Source organism: Leucoraja erinacea, chromosome 10 (genome assembly GCF_028641065.1).
Source record: "Leucoraja erinacea ecotype New England chromosome 10, Leri_hhj_1, whole genome shotgun sequence".
In the NCBI taxonomy this organism is placed as follows: domain Eukaryota; kingdom Metazoa; phylum Chordata; class Chondrichthyes; order Rajiformes; family Rajidae; genus Leucoraja; species Leucoraja erinaceus.
In genome coordinates, this window is record NC_073386.1 from 30,414,053 (window position 1) to 30,437,956 (window position 23,904).

The 23,904-nt window shown below is 41.8% G+C and overlaps 2 protein-coding genes across 3 annotated transcripts in view; one reads left to right on the forward strand and one right to left on the reverse strand.

Moving 5' to 3' along the window:
- Positions 1-500: 500 nt before the first annotated feature.
- LOC129700976 (E3 ubiquitin-protein ligase RNF170-like) lies at positions 501-14,516 on the forward strand (the record flags this gene model as incomplete). The annotated part of the gene is made up of 4 exons (XM_055641856.1): positions 501-645; positions 10,450-10,523; positions 10,877-10,978; positions 11,836-14,516. Coding segments are annotated over 4 exons (576 nt in total), but the record flags the coding sequence as incomplete, so codon positions are not given.
- A 3,589-nt stretch (positions 14,517-18,105) lies between these two features.
- Positions 18,106-23,904, reverse strand: part of fggy (FGGY carbohydrate kinase domain containing) — a 165,287-nt gene continuing 159,488 nt past the window's right edge. For both annotated transcript variants that reach the window (XM_055641858.1, XM_055641857.1), the window contains exons 16-17: positions 21,024-21,085; positions 18,106-18,402 (exon numbers count right to left, since the gene is read on the reverse strand). In XM_055641858.1, the coding sequence (XP_055497833.1) occupies positions 18,321-18,402; positions 21,024-21,085 (144 nt within the window). In that variant the 3' untranslated portion in view covers positions 18,106-18,320. The remainder of the gene's footprint in view (positions 18,403-21,023; positions 21,086-23,904) is intronic.

Sequence of the window (23,904 nt, forward strand, 5' to 3'; positions counted from 1 at the left end):
GGCTGCATTCATCCGAAGGTGGAAATTTTCCAAAAATTATAACTTATTGTGCTTCAATATCTAATAATTTAAATATTAGTTTAATAACAGCTCTGTCGTGGGGTAGACTGACTCCCCCCCCCCCCCCCCCCCCCCCCCCCCCCCTCCCCTCTCCAATCTTTGCACATCCCCAATCCTTTCCACTCATCACTTTAATTTCATGTTTCATGTGTCTTGTGTTTTATGACTGTTGGCAGACCAAATTCCCTCCTGGGATAAATAAAGTTCTATTGTATCGTTTTGTATCTAAATTAATCAATATTATTATCAACTGAAGCTAATAAAATTATTTACATAAACGCACTCTATGTGGTTATATAATCAGTACGGAGGATCTATAATAAATTCACCTCAGTAATTTCACAGTTAATCTTTGAGTATCAAAACTCACATTGCCAAATATCCTGAATAACTATACAGTAGAAGCTATAGATCCAACATTAAGATAAAACAGATGATTAAAAATCACAGGTTATTTCTTATGTTTTGTGTGGCAGGAATTGCAAACCTGTTCAAAGTCTTGCTTCCATGGTGATCTCCGGTGTCCCATTTGTCTCCAAGTTCCCACATTTCCCGTGGAGACCAGCTGTGGTCATTTATTTTGTGGTAGGTTTGACTATGTGATGCTACATTCTCTGCACTGTGCTAATTTTGTTCAGTTAGTTAGAATTCATCATTACATTTCTTCCACTCTGATCCTCAACACTGATGCCCCTCAGGATTGGGTGCCTAGTTCATTGTATATCCATGGCTGTGTAGCCAAGTTCAATGCCAACTTAGACACAAAATGCTGGAGTAACTCAGCGGGACAGCAGCATGTCTGGAGAAAATGTACAGGTGACGTTTCGGGTCAAAACTCTTCTTTAGACTGAGAGTCACGGGAAAGGAAAACGAGAGATATAGACGATGATGTGGAGAGATATAGAACAAATGAATGATATTTAAAAATGTAACAATGATAAAGGAAACAGGCCATTGTTCACTTACTCCCACTCTCCTGGGTTTGACTCCACTGGGTCCTAGTGCCAGTCGACCCAGCCTGGTCTACCTCAGTGGCAGTTCGACTGAGTCTCCTCCCCCCACGCCCTCTAACTGTAAGTCTCCTCCCCCCACCCCCTCTAACTGTGTGGCCCCTGCCCTTCCCCACCTACACCACAGCCCTCTCACCCCCCCACCTCCTGACCACCCACCACCCCCCCCCCACAACACATCGCCTCGTCCCCACCTGCCTTCCTCCGGCCCCAACCCCCCATCCCTGTCGAGTGTTCACCATCCCCCCCGACCTCCCCCTCTCCAACACCGAACGGTCCGTCCTCAACAGAGGTCTTACCTTTGTCCCCCTCCGTCCCCCCCTCAATGAATTCCGCGCCCACCACGACTTGGAGCGCTTCTACCGTCGCCTCCGCCTCACAGCTTTCTTCCATGGGAAGGAGTCCTCGCCCCCCACTGATGACCCCCTTTTCCCGTCTCCAACGCACCCCCTCCTCGTGGAACCCCCCTCGTGGCCAATTTCCGGCTTTAGAACTTTTTATCAATAACTGCCGTCGCGACATCAACCGCCTCAACTTCTCCACTCCCCTGTCTCACTCCAATCTCTCACCACATGAACGTTCTGCCATCGACTCACTCCGCAACAACCCAGATTTGGTTATCAAACCCGCTGACAAGGGAGGTGCCGTGGTAGTCTGGCGCGCCGATCTCTACAAAGCTGAGGCCACGCGCCAACTATCGGACACCTCCTCCTACTTACCCCTGGACCATGACCCCACTGACGAGCACCAGGCCACCATCTCCAGCACCATCACCAACTTCATCCACTCCAATGCCCTACCCGACCGAGCCTCCAACCTCATCGTTCCCCAGCCCCGCACAGCCCGATTTTACCTTCTCCCTAAAATCCACAAACCTGATTGTCCCGGAAGACCCATTGTCTCCGCCTGTTCGTGCCCCACCGAACTCATTTCCAAATACCTTGACTCCATCCTATCACCCTTGGTTAAATCCCTCCCTACCTATGTCCAAGACACCTCGGACACTCTCCGTCGTCTCCGCGCATTCAATCCTCTAGGCCCTCACCCCCTCATCTTCACCATGGACGTCCAATCACTATACACCTCCATCCCCCACCACGATGGTCTCACAGCCCTCCGGTTCTTCCTCGACCAGAGAAGCAACCCATACCCAGCCACTGACACTCTCCTCCGCCTAGCGGAGCTGGTCCTTACCCTCAATAACTTCACGTTCGACTCCTCCCACTTCCTCCAAATACAAGGCGTAGCTATGGGCACACGCATGGGCCCCAGCTATGCCTGCCTATTTGTAGGTTACGTCGAGCAATCCTTGTTCAATACATACCAGGGCCCCATCCCCGACCTCTACCTCCGCTACATCGACGACTGCTTTGGTGCCACCTCCTGCACCCGCACAGAACTGACTGACTTCATCCACTTCACCACTAACTTCCATCCGGCACTCAAATACACCTGGACCATTTCCGACACTTCCCTACCATTCCTTGACCTCACTATCTCCATTGCAGGTGATAGACTTCTAACTGACATACACTATAAACCCACTGACTCCCATGGCTATCTGGACTACACTTCTTCCCACCCTGCTTCCTGTAAGGACTCCATCCCCTACTCCCAATTCCTCCCCGTCTACGCCGCATCTGCTCCACGGATGAGGCGTTCCACACCAGGACATCTGAAATGTCCTCACTATTCAGGGAACGGGGGTTCCCCTCCTCCACCATAAATGAGGCTCGCACCAGGGTCTCTTCCATACCCCGCAACACTGCTCTCTCTCCCCATCCCCGCACTCGCAACAAGGGCCGAGTCCCCCTAGTCCTCACCTTTCACCCCACCAGCCGTCACATACAAAAAGTAATCCTCCGTCAGTTTCGCCACCTCCAGCGTGATCCTACTACTCGCCACATCTTCCCATCTCCCCCCATATCTGCCTTCCGCAAAGACCGCTCCCTCCATAACTCCCTTGTCAATTCTTCCCTTCCCTCTCGGTCCACCCCATCCCCGGGCACTTTCCCTTGCAACCGCAAGAGATGCAACACTTGTCCCTTTACACTCCGTTCAAGGACCCAAGCAATCGTTCCAGGTGCGACAGAGGTTTACCTGCAAAATGCATCTATTGCGTCCGCTGCTCTAGATGTCAGCAGATCTATATCGGTGAGACCAAGCGGAGGTTGGGCGATCATTTCGCCGAACACCTCCGCTCGGTCCGCAATAACCAAGCTGACCTCCCGGTGGCTCAGCACTTCAACTCCCCCTCCCACTCCGCCTCCGACCTCTCTGTCCTGGGTCTCCTCCATGGCCACAGCGAGCAGCACCGGAAATTGGAGGAACAGCACCTCATATTCCGTTTGGGGAGTCTGCACCCCGGGGGCATGAACATCGAATTCTCCCAATTTTGTTAGTCCTTGCTGTCTCCTCCCCTTCCTCAGCCCCCCTGCTGTCTCCTCCCATCCCCCAGCCTTCTGGCTACTCCTCCTTTTCCCTTTCTTGTCCCCACCCACCCCCCCGCCCCCCGATCAGAAAGAAGGGTTTCGGCCCGAAACGTTGCCTATTTCCTTCGCTCCATAGATGCTGCTGCACCCGCTGAGTTTCTCAGCTTTTTTGTGTAACGTTCACTTTTGCTTGGTGAGAATGAAAAGCTGGTGTAACTTGGGTGGGGGAGGGGTGGAGAGAGAGGAAATGCAGAGAGTTACTTGAAGTTAGAGAAATCAATATTCAATATTTATATTTTCATCCAGTGTCAGTTCCACCATGTCATTAGCCATTATCTTTATTTCATTTTAAAACAGATATATAAGAGTAAGCGTAAGTGTATAATTTATTCTGGGGCCAGGTAACTCTAATAAATCAACTCAGACTTCTCTCTTTTGACTTATGATGTCATCTGAACTCTTAGAGTAAATCAGTTTTATTACCCACTGTTGCTCATCCATAGCACTCACTACATCAACCTTGGATGTCTTCCACTGGTGCTTTGTCCACAAATCTCCCACCATTGAAATGGAGTGACGGAGAAGGTTTATTCAAAGAAGCAAAATCCACAAATTATCCAAAAATGGGAATTTCAGTGCTATGCCACGGTATATCATAGTGAAATATTAATTGCATTGTTTTAGTGTTTTAAATCACTGCATATTACACATTATATCTCCCTATTCATAAAAAGGATTTATTATAATGATTTGCCTGCGTTAAAATGTATGCAATTTTGTTCTATAGTCCGTTAGAGGACACACAAAGATGTAAAGTTGAGCTGCTGTGGAGAGATTTGAACAAACTGAAAAGCAATTATAGCTTTAATTTCCAAGACAAAATTGTACAATTTTGAACAGTTAGACAATAGACAATCGACAATAGGTGCAGGAGAAGGCCATTCGGCCTTTCGCCCTTCGAGCCAGCACTGCCATTCACTGTGATCATGGCTGATCATCCACACTCAGTACCCCGTTCCTGCCATTTCCCCATATCCCTTGACTCTGCTATCTTTAAGAGCTCTATCCAACTCTCTCTTGAAAACATACAGAGAATTGGCGTCCACTGCCTTCTGAGGCAGATAATTCAACAGATTCACAACCCTCTGTGTGAAAAAGCTTTTCCTCATCTCCGTTCTAAATGGCTTACACTTTTTTCTTAAACTGTGACCTCTGGTTCTGGATTCCCCTGACATCGGGAACATGTTTCCTGCATCTAGTGTGCCCAAACCCTTAATAATCTTATATGTTTCAATAAGATTCCCTCTCATCCTTCCAAATTCCAGAGTATACAAGCCCAGGCGCTCCATTCTATCAACATAAGACCATTGTTGCACTCAAATTTCCCAGGGTTTCCGAGACACTACATTTGGAAAACATTAGGCTTGTCTTGGCGGAAAAACTAGATCAACTTCTCAAGACATGGACACCCTTCACCGAATTCTTACAACAATAGCATGGTGCAACACAAATTTAAATTTAAATCCGATGCTGGGTTGGGTGAGGTGGGCGGGGAGGTGGGGGGGGGGTAAGTTTGCAAGTGACATTAAAGAAGATATATTGTAGACAGTAAAAATGGTTTAAAATATTACAGCTGAATCTTGATCAGCTGAGCAAGTGGATTGCGCAATGGCTAATGTTGTATAGACAATAGTTGCAGAAGTAGGTCATTCGGCCCTTCGAGCCAGCACCAACATTCAATATGACCATGGCTGATCATCCCCAATCAGTACCAATTTAAGGGAGATAAGTGCAAGATGTGTAATTTTGAGGTCAAATCAGTGCAAGCCCTTCACAGTGAAGAGTTGGGCCTTCACGAGAGTTGTAGAGCAGAGGGATTTAGGAGTACAAGCACATACTTCCCTGAAAGTGGGTTCACAGGTAAACAGGATGGTAATGAAGGCTTTGGCGCATTGACCTTCATCAGAGAAGGTCCTGAGTACAGAAGTTGGGACGTTATATTACGGTTGTACAAGACGTTGGTGAGGCCACATTTGGACTATTGTGTTTCGTTTCGGTCACCTTAATGTAGAATTTAGCTGTAAAGAGTGCAGAGAAGGTTTATGATGATGTTGCCAGGACTTGAGGGAGGGAGAGGTTGAGCAGGTTTGGACGTTATTCATTGATGCATGGAAGGCTGAGGGATGATCTTCTTGGAGTGTACAAAATTCTGAGGGGAATAGATAGGGTGAATGCACAGATTCTTTTTCTCAGGATAGGGGAATCAAGAACCAGAGGATATAGGTGTAAGATGAGAGGGGAAAGAATAACCTGATAATAGGAACCTGAGGGGCAACTTTTTCAGTGAGTATATGGAACAAGCTGCCAGTGAAGCTAGTTGAGGCTACTGCATTGAAAATACTTGGATATGTACATGGATAGGTAGAGATGGTTAATAAAGATTGATCTTGACTGCGTTATCAAAACTGCTCTGTAACAGTGCATTCAGAAAGTATTCAGACCTCTTCACTTTTTCCACATTTTGTTACGTTACAGCCTTATTTTAAAATGGATGAATTATTTTTTTTTTTATCATCAATCCACGCACAATACTCCAGAATGAAGAAGCGAAAACAGGTGTTTAGAAATTTTTGCAAAGTAATTAAAAATAAATAAATGAAATATCACATTTACATAAATATTCAGGACCCTTTGCTATGGCACTCAAAATTAAGCTTAGGTTCATCCTGTTTCTATTAATTATCTATGAGATGTTTCTACAACTTAATTTGAGTCCACCAGTGGTAAATTATATTGATTGGACATGATTTGAAAAGGCACACACCTGTTTATATAAGGTCCCACAGTTGACCGTGCATGTCAGAATGACTTTATGACAAGTCTGTGAATGTCCTTGAGTGGCTCAGCCAGAGCCCGGACTTGAACGCGATCGAACATCTCTGGAGGGACTTGAAAATAGCTGTGCATCGACTCTCCCCATCCAACCTGACAGAGCTTGAGAGGATCTGCAGAGAAGAATGGGAGAAATTACCCAAATACAGGAGGGCCAAGTTTGTAGCATCATACCCAAGAAGACTTGAGGCTGTAATCACTGCCAAAAGTACCTCAACAAAGCACTGAGTAAAGGGTCTGAATACTTATATAAATGTGATATTTCAGTTATTTATTTTTAATTACTTTGCAAAATTTTCTGAACACCTGTTCTCGTCTTTGTATTATGGGGTATTGTGTATAGATTGATGATAAAAAAAAATAATGTAATCCATTTTAGAATAAGGCTGTAACGTAACAAAATGTGGAAAAAGTGAAGGGGTCTGAATACTTTCTGACTGCACTGTATGTTGAATCAGATTATATATATATATATATATGTACTAGATCACGTAAGACCAGTTGGGTCCTGTTCCCCAATGCAATATTCCACCACTCACCCATAGCCCCCAACTGTGCAGGCGCGGCTCATTCCCCCTCATCCTCCATCATTCCCAGCCCCTCTTCACCCTTCCCCTTCTTTCCCCTCTCCTCCTCCCCTCCACCACCTCTCCCTCCCTCTACTTTCCCCTATCCTCAGTCACTCCCTCGTCCATAACCCCTCTTCCCCCCCTCCCCCCTCACTATCTCCCTGCTCCCACACTCCTCATCTCCCCCCTATCCTACTCCCCCACTAAGCACAATGTTTAAATAACATTAAAGAACAATCCTTGCTCTCTCCTACTCCCCTCCCCCACTCTCCCACTCTCCTTACAACAATGTAACAAATCTCTCATTGCACTGGTAGTCCCGTCATTTGTTAACATTGTAACGGGCTTCCCATTGTGACATCATACGCTGCTAATGGGCAGTGCAGATGGAAGTGAAAATTTTGTCAAAGTACTTTTTGTAAAGTTTAAAATGTGAATAACTTGTAAACTATAGCATCAATCTGAACTAATCTAGATACAGCACACCACAGGACAATGGTGAGTAAGGTGGCCCTAAAATTGTAGTGTTATCGTGTACCATTTTGGCGTAATTTCAGGATCAGACACACAGACAGATCACGGGCATACAAACAAACAAGATGAGAGTTTTTAGTAATATATAGGGATAACACACAAAGGGTGGTTGGGGTTTGGAACAAGCTGCCACAGCAGGTAGTTGAGACGGGGACTATCCCAATGTTTAAGAAACAATTAGACATGTACATGGAAAGGACAGTTTTGGAGGGATATGGGCCAAACGCGGGCAGGTGGGACGAGTGTAGCTGGGACAAGTTGGCCGGTGTGGACAAGCTGTTCTGAAGGGCCTGTTTCTACACTGCATCACTCTATGACTTTATAACTGTAACCATACTTTTTAATTCACTGACAACCAGTCAAACTTTTATTTGTGTTAATATGTTATCTGCAACAGCATTTTCTGCAGTGGCTTTTGCTGTGGCAGCTTCTCAAAAGTTTTCTAGAAATCTAGGTATGGTACCTGCACTTGATCCTTTCAATTCACAGCTCATTACTTCAGAGAACTCTAATTAATTGGTGAAACATGATTTTCCTGTCAAATAACAATATTGACTTTTCCTGATAAATTTGATTTTTGTAAGTGCCTTGTTTATGAACATTTTTAATAACAGCTTCTAACTTTTTCCCCAGTGATTTAGATTAGCTTTGTTTTGAGATACAGCACTAAAACAGGCCCTTCAGCCCATCGAGTCCACGCTGATCAGTGATCCCCACACACTAGCATTATCCTACATACTAGGGACAATTTACAATTTTACCGAAGACAATTAGCTTACAAACCTGTATGTTTTTCGAGTGTGGGAGGAAACCGGAGCACCCGGAGAAAACCCATGCAGGTCATGCGGGGAATGTACAAACTACATACAGACAGTACCCATAGTCAGGATCAAACCCGGGTCTTTGGAACTAAGGCAGCAACTCTACCACCATGCCACAGTGCCGTCCCGATCCCCAATGATAAATGTCAAGCTGTAGTTTCCATATGTCTTATTTTATGAATAAAATATACTATTTTCCAAACTAATAACACCTTCAAAGCTCCATGGAGGTCTTTTGAGAGTAAGGAAACACTCAGATTGCTGCTCGAGTTTTCAACACACTAAGCTGGCTACATACTAAAGTGTATAAATGTCATCCAGGTTATTTTTCCCCAGCCATAATCTGTCTCTCCAATTCGGCTTCTTGGTGTGTACATTCTCAGCTGCTTCCTTTCACCTAGGATCCATAATTTGCTTTAGCTGCCTTTTGACAGACATCTATATATCCCTTTACAAGTTATGCAGCTGAAGTGATTGCTTGTCTGCTTTAGCTAACTCAATATACCATTTGGATGATAACATTGGAGAAGATTACCACTTAGAATTGATGCTGTATCAATTTCAACATCGATTGAATTTTTACACGTAAAGATCTGAACTGGCAGAGATCTCAGCTGATGGGGAAGGAGTAATGGAAAAGACAGTGTTAGGCATGACTGGAAACTGAGAGGCTGATGGGCAGATGTACAAAAACACAACTGAAATTGAAGTAGCAACTATCTGAGCAAGTAATCTTATCCCACGCTAGCTGAGAGAGATGCCAGAATTACTTTGCTTCTTTGTGTATTTTTATTTCCTATTTCTTTTCTTTTTTTTTTTAAAGGGATGAAAGGAGGTGCTGTATGCAATGTTGGTTGTTAACAATCTTTTCTGTTTTAAGGCATTTCAAAAATTATTTCAAAATCTGGACCTTTTGATTAGTTGCTCTTCTTATGTTGCAACGATGTTTGGTGTAAAACTTCTACTCTCTACTTCTGTGGAAGAAAGTCATGTTGACCTGAGAGTGCAAGCTTTTCTTCTGTTTAATAAATTATCTTTGTTTGTTAGCTGGAACACCTGACTATTCTCCAGTAACTTAGCGAGAGGGAGAGATATAATGATACAATTTCAGTTGGTGTGTGACTGCAATTGACGTTTCTGCGCTGCATAACCAACAGCACTCTCCAAAGGAGATAAATATTGCCATGTTTTATTCGAAATACATTTGCTGATTTTTTTTTAAATCAAAAGATTATAGGTCACAATCAGAATGCATTATCTGAAGTCAATGGGAGATTGATTTCCCCTTGAGCTTTATCAGAACATCCATGTAAATTATGATTGTGCGTGTTGACCTGAAAACTGCGAATCATGAAATTAACTTCAATAAAAGTTAGGAAAAGTGATTATGGAACACTGCCAGAAATATTTAGCAAACCCCAACTAGTTTATTCATGTGTTTTGGAAGAGGGAATTTGCCATCACTATCCATTTTAGTTCACTTGGCAATCTTGACTTTGAATACAGGGGGAGTAATAAATGATATATTATAACCATATTCTCACTGTTCCAGGAACGTTCTCCACCTCAGCCTGTCATGTTATACTGTTCACAGATGAACACACAAACAGAATTCCAAACTCAAAGCATTTAATAGTTTTTAAGTGTATGAATTAAATACCTATATTTTAACTTAATTTTGTAGTTATATAACAGGATGTTTGCAGGAGCTCCGTTTGACATCTTATCTATTTTTAAGGTAAAGACTTGCATTGATTTGTAGCTACATAACATCCACGTGAGCAAGAAATACACAACTGCTACAAGATGGGGCTAAGTAACCCTTAAGAATCAGTTGTTGACTGATTACTGGGTACTGATATTTTTACATTACTGGATTCCCCAAATAATTTTGCTTTATTTTAAAAGTTAACAAAAAAAATTACTAATAGTTTGAATGCCAGTTTGCACATTTAAGTCTGGGTATTTATTTTGTTGCAAGTTACTCAGGCATTTTTAGAATTAGGTTAAGATTGCCAAAACATTTCAACAGACTAAATTGATTTTACACCTGGATTCCAGAAGTTAAAGAGCAGTATTTAAGCTGATAATCATTAAATTATACTATTTTCTCTTACTCTTTTCCCAACAGGACAATGTTTAATTGCATATTGGAGACATGGTTCTTGGACAGGACCTGTGAGCTGCCCTCTATGCAGGCAAAAGGTGAGTTTCTGTCAGAATTAAACTAAGTGGGACCCGTTGGGTCCCATTCACACGGGAGGCCTGGTCCCCCCCAATGCAACCCATTCCCCAACACAATATTCCACCACTCACCTGATCCCCAATGCAACACGTTCCCCCATTTTTGTGTTAAAACATGTGGATTATCAATTAAATTGTAGTTATTAGGGAAATTCAGATTCAAATGATCCAGTTAGTCGAATGCTGACTGGAATAATAACAAAAAAATAGAGCACTATGATCCCTGTGAAAAAAATCCTCTATTGAGCAAAGCTAAAGCTCACTTTATTCTGCTATGTCTTTGCTCAAGATGACTAGGTTTCTCTGTACTTCAGGTGGATGGTCTATGTCACGAGAATGACCAGGAAAGGCATTGGCAACAGATCCTACGAGATATCAGAGACTACAACAAGCGTTTCTCTGGACAGCCTCGACCTGTAAGTACTCTGAAAATAGAGGTGGTCACGTTATCCAGTGAAATCTAATTGGATTTCGCATTAAGGAAAATGACGTGTTAAATTCCCTGGTTTTCAAAGCAGATCTTTAAATTTAAATAACAAGATAAAATATACAACACTAAAAATGTTCAGTGTTTTATCAAGATTTATTTAGGATATAAAACTAAAAGTCTACCAGAATCTTATATGTTTTAATGAGGCATATTTTGCTAATCTTTCCTCATAGGATAATGAAGGAAATAAGTATATCATCTCTTAGGGTAAATCCTTCCTTAACGAAGGAGACAAAAACTGCAGTGTTCCAGGTGTCGTAGTAAGACATTGCCTGCTGGAACCATTCTCAAACCATGGAATTTGGAAGATGATAACCAGAGCATCCCATCATCTCTATGGTTATATCTTTTAAATTTTGGGATATAGACCATTCATTTTATTTGCTTTTAATCTGACTAATTTTTATTGTACATCTTTTTTACTAACACTAATTTCACTCATCCTCCTTAAGAATATTTTAGTTTTGTTAGATTTTGGCTTTTTTTTTGTGTTTTAATCTGCAAGGATGGACAGAAAGGAATCAACCTTACGAAGGTCCGGACCAAAAATATAATCTGTCCATTCTCTTCATAAATGTTCGCGACCCACTGAGTTCCACCAGCATTTTGTGTTTTGATTGTGATCCGAGCACCTGTCATTTCTTGTGTCGACAACAAGTAATTGTTCAATATCTCTTCCATTTTCTTATTCTTCATTATATGCACTAATTGTAACTTAGTTATTGTTCATTTCTTATTGTCCTGTCATTCTTGTTCCTTGTAATTTTTTATGCTTTTGTTCAGTTTGCAGATTACATCTACGACATGCCACTGTTATTCCAGCTGGCTTTCAGAGGACTCTTGACAGTGACTGGATTAGTATCCATCTTCTGTTTAAGGATTGCAATTTGTTTCTTTGGAGCCATTGTGCACCTTACCTCTCCTCTTGATATACCTGAAGCATTCAATGGGATCTTGAGGACGTTTGATGACTTGACTGTTGTAATTCTGTTGCTTTTCTGCATGATTAATATCTGCCAGCAGGTGGGGCTAGAGTAAACCAGTTGAACAAACATCATATCCCAAAGTTTTTTCCAGACTCTTCATAGGATGTGGACTGTCTAACAAATGCTATAACCAGACTGCAAATATACTTTAACAGTTTGAATTGATAGCTGCACATAGATTTTTAGGGTTACAATTGCTTTATATTTCACATCTATGTTTGTAAAAGCTTTAAACAAAGCTAACCATGTTTTCTGTTAATAAACTGAAATAATTTATACATTTGATTAAAATGCATAAAATACATTCCCAAAAACTTGTGAGATTCAAACTGATATTTTTTTTTATTCCTGTTATTGTCATTGTGGAATAACATCTGTTTGAAAGCAACAATTCAGGCTGATATTATTTTAAACTTGGTAGAGTGAATTGGAGTGTATCAGCTACAGGTACTTGGATTGTTTTCTCTGGAGCTTTGGAGGCTGAGGAGCAACCTGAGAGAAATATACAAAATTACACAGATATAGGGTAGATAGTTTTTCTCACATAGCAGATGATAGGAGGCAAGGTGAAAAGAGATTTGCAAGGCAATTTTTTTTACAGAGACTGGCCGATGCCTGGTACATGCTGCCAAGGGAGGTGGTGGAAGAAGATACAATAGTAATGCTTAAGAGCCATTTAGCCATACACATGACCAGGTGTAGGATTAGTTTAGTTTAGATCATGTTCATTATGAGTTTGACAGGAAGCTTATGAAAACTCCTTCCAACCCAATATGTGTGTATGTTGTCTAATTTTATGTCATATGAAAAAAACATTGTTCAAGTGGGTCAGCCTGTTATATCCCCTGTCTAAATACTATCTCTTAACCATTATGTGCAGGTGTCCATATTTTATTGCATTGATTAAAATAGCTGCCTATAATATTCAATTACACTTAGTTAGAGGCATATTCCAGGAAAATATATGGAATAAGTAATTGTTAAACTATTAATAATGCTCAGAATTTTTTTCAGCCACATCATTGAATCCGTTTAACTTCACCCCTTCACTTCAAAATCAAAATTACTGTGGCTCTAATTACATTGTTTGAAGTGAATAAACCAATAACAGACAGTATCATGTTACTTACTGTCAATTATGCTGCACACAAAGTGCTGTAAATGTACACACACATTCCCTTCATTGGTCTGAAGTGACATCTACCATAATTATTTGTGCAGGAATATGATGCCTTATGCAAATAGGCTTCAATGAAGTCAGAAAATAAGAATTAAAGAAGTGTTTGAAAAGGCAAATTTACAGGGTGCAAAGATGCTGGTCAAAGAGGAAGTATGCTGGTGATGACTGGGGGAAAGAAACTTCAATATGACGGAAGTAATTAAAAGGGTTAATGGAGGCAAAGTCATAGACATTGTCTATATGGACTTCAGCAAGACATTTGATATGGTTCTGCATGGTCGGCTGCTCTGGAAGGTTGGATTGCATGGGAAACAGGGAGAGCCAGCTGACTGAATAGAGAATTGGCTTGATGGAAGGAATCAGAGGATGATGGTAGAAGGTTGTTTTTCAGACTGGAGGCCTGTGACTAGTGGTGTGCCTTGATGATCAGTGCTGGGCCCATTGCTGCTTGTGATTTATATCATCAATTTGGATGAGAATATAAAAGGCATGATAAACAAGTTTGCAGGTGACATGAAAGTGGGTGGCATCGTGGATGGTAAAGAGAGTTGTCGAAAATTACAACAGGATCTTGATCTGGGTTGAGGAATGGTTAATGGAATTTAATACAGATAAGTGTGAGGTGTTGCTCTCAAGGCTTTTGGCATATTGGCCCTCATCTGTCAGAGTATTGAGTATATAAGTCAGGATGTTATGTTACAGCTGTACAAGACATTAGTGAGGCCATATTTGTGGTATTGTGTTCAGTTTTGGTCACCCGACTACAGGGTGACCCTGCTGTTGATAAGCTAGAAAGGATGCAGAGAAGTTTTATGAGGATGTTGCCAGGACTCAAGGGCCTGACGTATATATGGCAAGAGGTTAAGCAGGCTAGGACTATTCCTTGGAGCGCAGGATGATGAGTGGTGATCTTATAGAGGTGTTTAAGATCATCAATGGAATAGATCAGGTAAATACCCAGAGCCTTTTATCCAGAGTAGGGAAATCAAGAACCAAAAGACATAGGTTTAAGGTGAGAGGTGAAAGATTTAAAGGAACCTGAGGGGCAACCTTTTCACACAGAGGCTGATGGGTATATGGAACAAGCTGCCAGAGGAGGTAGTTGAGGCAGGTACTGTCACAACATTTAAAATACATTTATAGACAGGTACATGGATAGGAAATGTTCCAAGTTTTTCCATGGAGACGTGGTAATTGCTCAACTGTTAAATGATTACACCGCCTTGAAGATTGCATTCCCAGTAAGATAGCAGGCTGATGAATGTCTATGTGAGACTCTTACAATTTAGCTTGTTTGGCTGCTTTTCCTGTCTAAGGTGGCCCTGCCAACATGTGCAAACCAGCTTGATCTTGACCTCCTATCCAGACTGAAAATATTAACCTTGCCAAGTCATAAATATTGGATAATGGCATAAACCTTACCGGGTGATGTAGACTAAATGGTGCCATTGATAGTTAGTGGAACAATATAGCACAAGAACAGGCCCTTTGGCCCATAATGCTTCACCAATGACTTCATGGTCCCTTTTGGCACTTCTAATCGCCCGCTTGAGTTATTTCCTACTTGCTTTATTTTCTTCATAAGCCCAATCTAATGCCATCTTCTTCCCAATAGCTCATTTCCCAATACAAGAACCTGTATGATCTCTCCTCGAGTCGAACTATGCACGTGGTGTTCAACCCACAATGCCTCAGTGGACATACCCTCTAGTATGTGATCTCTGAATATCACCATGGCATTCTCCCTGATTAGCAAAGCAACTCCTCCACCTCTTCTAACTCCCTATCTCATTTGAAACATCGAATCCCAGGCACGTTGAGTTGCCAGACGTGTCCCTCTCGCAACCAAGTCTCCGTAATGGCCACAACATTATAATTCCAAGCACTGATCCAGTCTAAGTTTATCAGCTTCACCCATAATACTCCTTGCATTGAAGTAAACACACTTCAGCCCTTCATTATCCCCATGTCCGTGAACCTTTCCCTGCTTGACCTTCCTTTGAGACCTGCATGTCATAACCTCTTCTTTCTCATCAGCCCTTCCATGTGATGACCTGCCCTCTGTTGCCGGGTCTGCCTCCCTTTCTAGTTATGATGCACATTTTCATGATGTCATCCATTTTCTATTTCAATCCAATTTTAATAAAAAACAAACCCACAAAGTAGTTGCATGATAGATGACTCAATGGGCTGTTCTTATGCCACTGCTCTTGCACGCCAGTCTATTTGTACGGGGTGTTTCAGGAAACCTGTGTATGTTGACTACAACGAGGCTCTGTTTGTTGCTTGACTTTTCCTGTGTGCAGTCCTGATGTGCAGTAATACGTTACAGTAAATGCATGCACCCATGACTACAGGGGGGTGCTAGTTGTGTCCACTGCACTGCTATTGGAATATTAAAGGGGAATTTTGCTATAACGGTGAACAAAAGAAAGGAATCAATATTAGCATCCTTATTTCTGCAATTTACCTCTTTGAGAATCACTATTTTTGTCAGGTATCTTTGATGTCAGGCGCAAAAGTAAACATAGGTTTTATTATTTTATCTGCATGCAAATGTATGATTGTTAGATTATTTCTTAGATCATGATTTCTTCTTGACCTCTTGTCAATGTCCTAGCTGTTATTGTCTAAAGTGTTGAATAATAATTGTCTCTGTATTGACGTCAACAATAGTTTCATTGTCACTCATTGCTTTAGTGACTACAGATGTGAATGTCACCATGACTATTTGGTGTAGACAGACATTACCAACATGATTTCTAATGTGATGTAAATGCCTTTTCAAAGTACAGATTTGGATTACTTCACCAAGCTCCCAATCACCAAGATTCTCTAATTTTCTTGATGAAAATAGTTTGATGATTCTCTCTCAAAATTGTTTTCTGCTTCAACTGCTGCCTTGCTATACTCTCTCCTATTTAGGCAGCACAAGGCTTAATCATGTTCAAGGAGAATGATGAATTAGTAACTGCAGGAATAAAATCAGGGTAGAGTTTGAAGTCATCGGGTACGTGAACAAGAAGTTAATCAATCGATGATTCATTGTGAGGCTAGAATAACCTTGGAACATTTGTCTGTTCAATGTGTTTTCAACATATGTATAGGTCTCTGCTATCTAATTGCAAATAGGGAAATCAATATGTTTGAAGCAAATGAATCACATTAAACTCTCAAATAAATGCAACACGGTCCATTGTTGAACACTAATTCAGCTGCTATTCATGTGTAGCAAAGCTCTTATTAACATTTGTGTGGCACATTCCCCTTTCATAGAAATAACCACGTCTGACACCCAACCAGTATGAGGGGCATTGATGGGTGCAATAAAATGATTCTTTTTCGGACAAAAGTCTACCTCTACCCATTGGGATTGACGACCTAGCTATCTCAATGCTTATGGTGCTCTGGTGGTTTTATTTATTTCTGGACACAGAAACAACTTTCCCCAACTAATACATTTATTGACAAAGGTCTAATATTCACTCTGGCATGGTCAGCTTGTAGTTCTTAAGAGTATTTAATTTAAGAAACAGTTGGACAGGTACATGGATAGGACAGGTTTACAGGGATATGGACCAAATGTGGGCAGGTGAGACTAGTGTAGCTGGGATATGTTGGCCGGTGTGGGCAAATTGGGCTGGAGGACTTGTTTCCACACTGTATCACTCCATGACACTTAGAATAAGTAATTGATGTCCACTCATTAAAGATCTTTGGGCTGTTGATAATTCCAACCTATGATAATAGAATGGCCGTAAAGTTTCATATGGACATTTGTCCAGGCTTGTCGGTCCCAACAAAGGTGTTCAAGGATCCTTAGTCGTACTACTCTGTGCTGAGTCACATGTGGAGTCACAATCTCATTACTGGGAAATCCCTGTCTTCAAGTTGCAGTGAGAGATTGAACTTTCACTCTCAGTAGTTGGCAATTCATGCAGTCATCAGGAAAGAACATCAGTTAAAACAGAGTGAAGGCTGATTGAGTCCGATTCTGATGTCATTAAGCAACCTCACTAAAATGGTGTTAACATTCTCTTTCTAATGTGTCTTCTGCCAAAATCATGCCAGGAGAGAATTGCAGGAGAGATTTGCTCCAAATGTTTTCTCAAAACTCTGGCAGTCTTTATGTTTTTGTGCATCTGGCAGGACACCATTCAGTGCTGATATCAGGAACAGCACTCAGAGATAAATGGTTCCACACTGAAACTCTTTCAACTTTGCTCAAGTGTTTTCAACAGCAAGGCAAAGAAGAAAGGTAAAATGTAAGAAGCAGAACTGTAGCAGGAATCAATAGTACAACACCAATAAACGCTAAAATATGGATAACAAGGCATTGGTTTTGGTCCAGATGCCAATTATAAGAACCTGGTTAACGTTTTTAGTTTTCCAGGAATTGCTAAAGGTTTCTACTAGCTTGTGATGGAGTTCTTGGAACTAGTGTCAGCACACTGATGTTTCACACTCTCTCCCAGCCTTTTAAGCTCACGCAACGCATTTGAATTTTTTGCAGTGGATTAAAATAGGAGTGCAGGGGAAAATCAGAGATTCACAAGTGCAGGAAGGAATTTTCTCTCAGCCAGCATGAAAACATTTCAAAAATAAAAATAACTTACCTGAGCTTCCTGAGGTTTCGGTCATTGGGGTGGGGGGGGGGGGTGGGGAGGGATGAAAGGTTAGTTGGGAGTGATCAGGCATCCTGTATAGCTGTTGTAAATCACTAACCTTGGGTTATGTCAGGTCTGAGCAACCCAACAATTCTATACAAACATGCGGCCACAAAATTGCAGTAAATATGCATAATCAACATCAGAATGAGCCTCCTCGGCATTAACATCTGATTTACAAGATGGTTTAGTGTTAACATGAAAGTGAAACTGCTTGCATATTTCAACTGTTTACATATTAAATATTTTTTTTATTGAGAATACACAATGTAACATTTATTCCAACTGAATCCAAAATTTAAGTTCATGTTTTACACAGCATGTTTTTCATTAAAAAAAACCCAAAGGTTGTGATCTACTAACAGTAATTTCACATGGAAAGTAGTAAAATATATCGAATGAACTCTGGCCATTTCCTCCAGTATGCTGTAGCTATCAGATGTTTTGCATTATAGCTCTGTACTCCTTCTGGTGGTCAGCAAGTTTCAGGAAGACTTTGTATTTGTTGTCATAATACCTACAAAAACGTAGTAAAGCTATTTAATAAAATACAACCTCCTGGAAGTGAAATTACTTGTTTTGGTCTGATTTGTTTCATTTAGAAGTCGGCAGATGTGATTTGAATAGTATCCCGTTGCAGAAATGTGTCTCTATGTTTGAAGCTTAGGCACATTTACAGCAACCAAATAACAATACGAGACAAACTTTACTGGTCCTTAGGCTAAAGCCCATTTCCCCTGGGATTTCCTCTGTGCAGCATCGATGAGCAGACACACGGGAATAATACACAACATGCGTGCCTGCAAAAGTTTGGGGCCCAGATGTTTCCTGTGCTGTGTTTCAATGATGGATGAAAAACTGCCTTGACCCTGCAGTTTTTATACTGTGTTCAGTGGTCGTGTAGCTTTTACTCAAATGCTTCAGGCTAATGGCATTTTTTTTTGTGAAACCAGTATAAAGAACACATAACCAAAATTATATTTATCTATAAAAAGCATGAAGGATACATGAGAGTCGTTTTGTGAAGGGTAATGGCCAGTGGGCAGGAAGTGATCTAACAGAGAGGTTCAATTTAGCATCAAAACTCACATGGTGTTTCACTATCAAATGAATTATAGTATTAGAACAAAGTAAAAAAAAATTATTAGTTATTGATTGTGCAATTTATATGGTACTTGGAAACTAAGAAACTCTAGACTAGACGAATAGTGCAATGAACTTTAAATTACTGATAGAAATTACTTGATGGATTAAAAGGGTTTATTTCTCTGATTTAATGAACTATATTGTACCATCATCTAAAATAATCTATGTGGTGTTCACATTTGTAAGAATGATACCAGTACATGGAGTGATATCATCTGCCAGGATATTCAGTATTGCACTGACATCTGTTTCCCATTGTAAATTGTGTATCAGTCTGGAGTGCAATTAAATGTGTTTTATAATCTCACTACAAAGGATTTAGAAGTGTGTTTGATACTTGCTAGATTGTAGATGATAGAATTTGAAAAAGAACTGAAGTTCTTTTGGGCTTAGGTGATTGATCAGACGAAAAGCTGTTTCACTACTGAAGTTGTTCTGCTGACAGACTGACTGAATTTGCTTTGTATTGGGGAGGTTTGCTTATTTCCAAAGGAGAAGAAAATAGGCTGGAGCCACTTCATATGAGGTCCAATCATTTTGTGTTGCAAACAAAGTTCATGGGATTTTCCAAAGGAGGAAAAAATGTGTGTGAAATCAGGGTGAAATTGATTAAATTGCGACAGGATAGAAATAACTTACATATATACAATTATTTCACCACATATGGCTACTTCCTTCTTTTGAATGTTATTTGGCTGCTCTGTGTGATGGTTGAAGTGACAAATGATTAATTTTCTGTCTCTGCGGCATATTGCCAGCACTTCTCTGATTTGCAGCCTCTTGAATGGAAGTGGCACTGACACCATTAACAGCTTATTTCCAGAAAAAAAAAATGCAGCAATGTCATCTTCGTCATGGAGCCATGATGGCATTGAGGGAGACCATTTGACTGATTGAGTTCATGCCAACTCTTTGCAGAGCAGCTCAATCGATCCTAGTTTGTGACAAGAAGGTTAAATAGTTGCGGAAATAATATGTGAAGCAAAATTAATGGAGGATAAGAAATTGCAAAGATAACAAGCAAATTGGGCGAAATTTAAGGTGCAAGCATCCATGTCAGCTCAGTAGAAAATTATGTTACTGACAACAATGTGGGAAAGAGTTAGGATTTATGATATTTATTGGCGAAAGAAGGGGCATTTTATTTTCTTTGGGCGTATTCTGTGGTGGTGAATTGTAATGCCTTTAGCAGGGCATCCTAAAGGACTTCAAGGACAATAAAAGTTTTCAAAAGCATGAAATGTTATTACATGCGGAAGCTGAAAGAGTAAGACAACTCTTCTATCTTTATTTGTCTGAGAGTATCTCCATAAATTGCATTTTAAAGCTAAGCAAGGTTTAGAAAACATCTCCACTACATCGACGACTGCATCGGGGCTGTTTCCTATACTCGTGCAGAACTCATAGACTACTTTAACGTCATAACTAACTTCCACTCTGCCCTCAAATTCATTTGAACTATCTCTCTCCTTTCTTGATCTCTTTGTCTCCATCACACGGGACAGACTATGGACTGATGTCTATTACAAGCCAACTGACTCCCACAAAGATGCTATCCCTGACTCTCAATTCCTCCGTCTTTGCTGCTTCTGCTCCCAACATGAGGCTTTCCATGAGAGGTCATCCAAGGTCCTCATTCTTTAGTGAACGTGGTTTCTCATGGGTTGTCATAAACGGATCCCTCATCCACATATTTTTGAAGTCCGCAGTTCTGCTCTCGCTCCCTCTCCCCCAGATGCAACAAGGACAGAGTTCCCCTGGTCTTTACCTCTCACTCCACCAGCCTCTGTATCCATCACATCAACCACCAACATTTCCTTCACCTCCATCATTCTCCCACCACAAATCACATCTTCCCATCTCCACCCATTTCTGCCCTGTAGAGACTGCTTCCTACTTGCCAAGACTGGGCATCTTGTTCTCTTTATTCAGTAATATTCATGATGGGTGGTGAAAAGGCAGAATAAGTTTAAACATTTCAAGATTAATTACCTCTTTTGTGCAAGATCTGGATGAATTATTTTTCCAATTTTTCCCATTTTTTCCATAGCTTCCTGTTGAACACATTACAAAAAACAATTCCCATTATATTGGTCATTAAGAGTTATTCAATTTAATATAATTATAGTACTAATTGTAATGATACATCTGGCATTTCTTTTGATCAGAGACCTGAAAACAAAATAAATTAATATCATAGTGTACGATGTATCCATAAGGTCACAACACATCAAACCATGTTAGGAAAATCGAAGGGAGACACAAATGCTGGAGAAACTCAACGGGTGAGGCAGCATCTATGGAGCGAAGGAAATAGGCAAAGTTTTGGGTCGAAACCCTTCTCAACATTCTGGGTCGAAACCCTTCTTCAACTGACTTCATCAACTCTGGCTCCCTGTCCTCCCAAGCCTCCAACGTCATCTTTCCCCGACCCCACACGGCCCGATTTTACCTTCTCCCCAAAATCCATAAACTTGACTGTCCTGGTAGACCCATTGTTTCTGCCTGTTAGTCTCATACCAAACTTATTTCCACATACTTCAACTCCATCCTATCCCCCCTGGTCAAATCCCTCCCTACCTATGTTCAAGACACCTCACATGCTCTTTGTCGACCCCAAGACTTCCATTTTTTAGGCCCCCATTACCTCATCTTCACCATGGACGTCCAGTCACTCTATACCTCCATCTCCCACCAGGAGGGTCTCAAAGCCCTCCGTTTCTTCCTCGACTGGAGAACCAATCAATCCCCGTCAACTGATACTCTCCTCCACCTAGCAGAGCTGGTCCTTACCCTTAACAACTTTTCATTTGACTCCTCCCATTTCCTCCAAATACAAGGCGTAGCTATTGGCACGTGCATGGGCCCCAGCTATGAACTGCCTCTATGTAGGGTACGTCGAACAATCCTTGTTCGAGATGTACCGTGGCCCTATCCCCAAACTCTACCTCCGCTACATCGATGACTGCATTGGTGCTACCTCCTGCACCCACACACAACTCACTGACTTCATCTATTTCACCACTAACTTCCATCTGGCACTCAAATACACCTGGACCATTTCCCACATTTCCCTTCCATTTCTTGACCTTACTATCTACATCGTAGGTGATAGACTACTGACCGACATCCACTATAAACCCACTGACTCCCATGGATATCTGGACTACACTTCTTCCCACACTGCTTCCTATAAGGACTCTATCCCAATCCCTCCATCTAGGCCGCATCTGCACCCAGGATCACGATTTGGTTTGGGAACTGCTCTGCCCAGGATAAGAAGGCTCTGCAGAGAGTAGTGCATTCGGCCGAATGCACTATTGGAACTAGACTCGCCCCCCAGCAGGAACTATACATCAGGAGGTGCAATTCCAGAGCCAACAAAATCATGGGAGACCCCTTCCACCCCAGCAACGGACTGTTCCAGCTGCTACGGTCAGGCAAACGCCTCCGTTGCCATGCTGTGAGAACGGAGAGGATGAGAAGGAGTTTCTTCCCAGAGGCCATTAGTATTGTAAATTATCTCTCTAGGGACTATCTTTACTGTACCGTTTTACTGTTGAGTGGTGTCTTTTTAAAATAGCTGTTTTGTCATTTTTCTTCCCTCTCATAAATATGTAATATGTGAATATGTGATTCAGTTCCATTCTGTTTGTGGTTTGTGTGTTTGTTTTTTTGCATAATTCGTGAGCATTGCCACTTTTCATTTCACTGCACATCTCGTATGTGTATGTGATAAATAAACTCGACTTGACTCAATGAGGTGTTCCATTCTTCAGGGAATGGGGGTGCCTCTCTTCTACCATAGATGAGGCTCTCACCAGGGTCTCTTCTATATCCCGTGATTCTGCTCTCACTCCTCATCCCCCACTCGTAACAAGGGCAGAGTCCCCATTGTCCTCACCTTCCACCCTACCAGCCATCACATACAACAGATAATCCGTCGACATTTTCACCACCTCCAACGTGATCCCACCACTTGCCACATCTTCCCATCTCCTCCCCTGTCTTCTTTCCGCAGCTCCCTCCATAACTCTCTGGTCAATTCAACCCTTTCCGCCCAAACCACCACCTCTCCGGGCACTTTCCCTTACAACCGCGGAGACCAAGCGCAGGCTTGGCGATCGCTTCGCCGAACACCTCCGCTCGGTTCGCAATAACCAACCTGATCTCCTGGTAGCTCAGCACTTCAACTCCCCCTCCCATTCCGAGTCCGACCTTTCTGTCCTGGGCCTCCTCCATGGCCAGAGTGAGGACCACCGTAAATTGGAGGAGCAGCACCTCATATTTCGCTTGGGCAGTTTGCACCCCAGCAGTGTGAAAATTGACTTCTCTAATTTCAGGTAGTCTTTACTTTCTCCTCCCCTTCTCAGCTCTCCCTCAGCCCTCTGGCTCCACCTCTTCCTTTCTTCCTCTCGCCCCCCTCCCCACCCTCACATCGGTCTGGGTTTCGACTTGAAACGTTGCCTATTTCCTTCGTTCCATAGATGCTGCCTCACCCGCTGAGTTTCTCCAGCACTTTTGTCTACTCTCAACATCTTATACAATTTGTCCTTTAAACCGAGGCTCAGAAATAAAAATCATGAAAGCAAATTCACGGCGATCTTAAATAAAAAATAGAAAATGTCGGAAACATTCATCTGTTTAGCAAGGATAAACAGATAATATTTAATATCTGGGTCCCTTTATCATAATTGCAAAAAAGAGAAAGCAAATTAGTTTAGGTGGAAGAGAAAATATGGGAGGGAGGATCGATGGATCTCTGATGGGGTGAGGTCAGATGGCCTAATGTGGCAGTTAAGTGTTTCCGTATTTCCCGGCAATGAAAACGCACCCCCATTTTGAGTTGCTAAATTTTGAAAAAAGGGCAGGA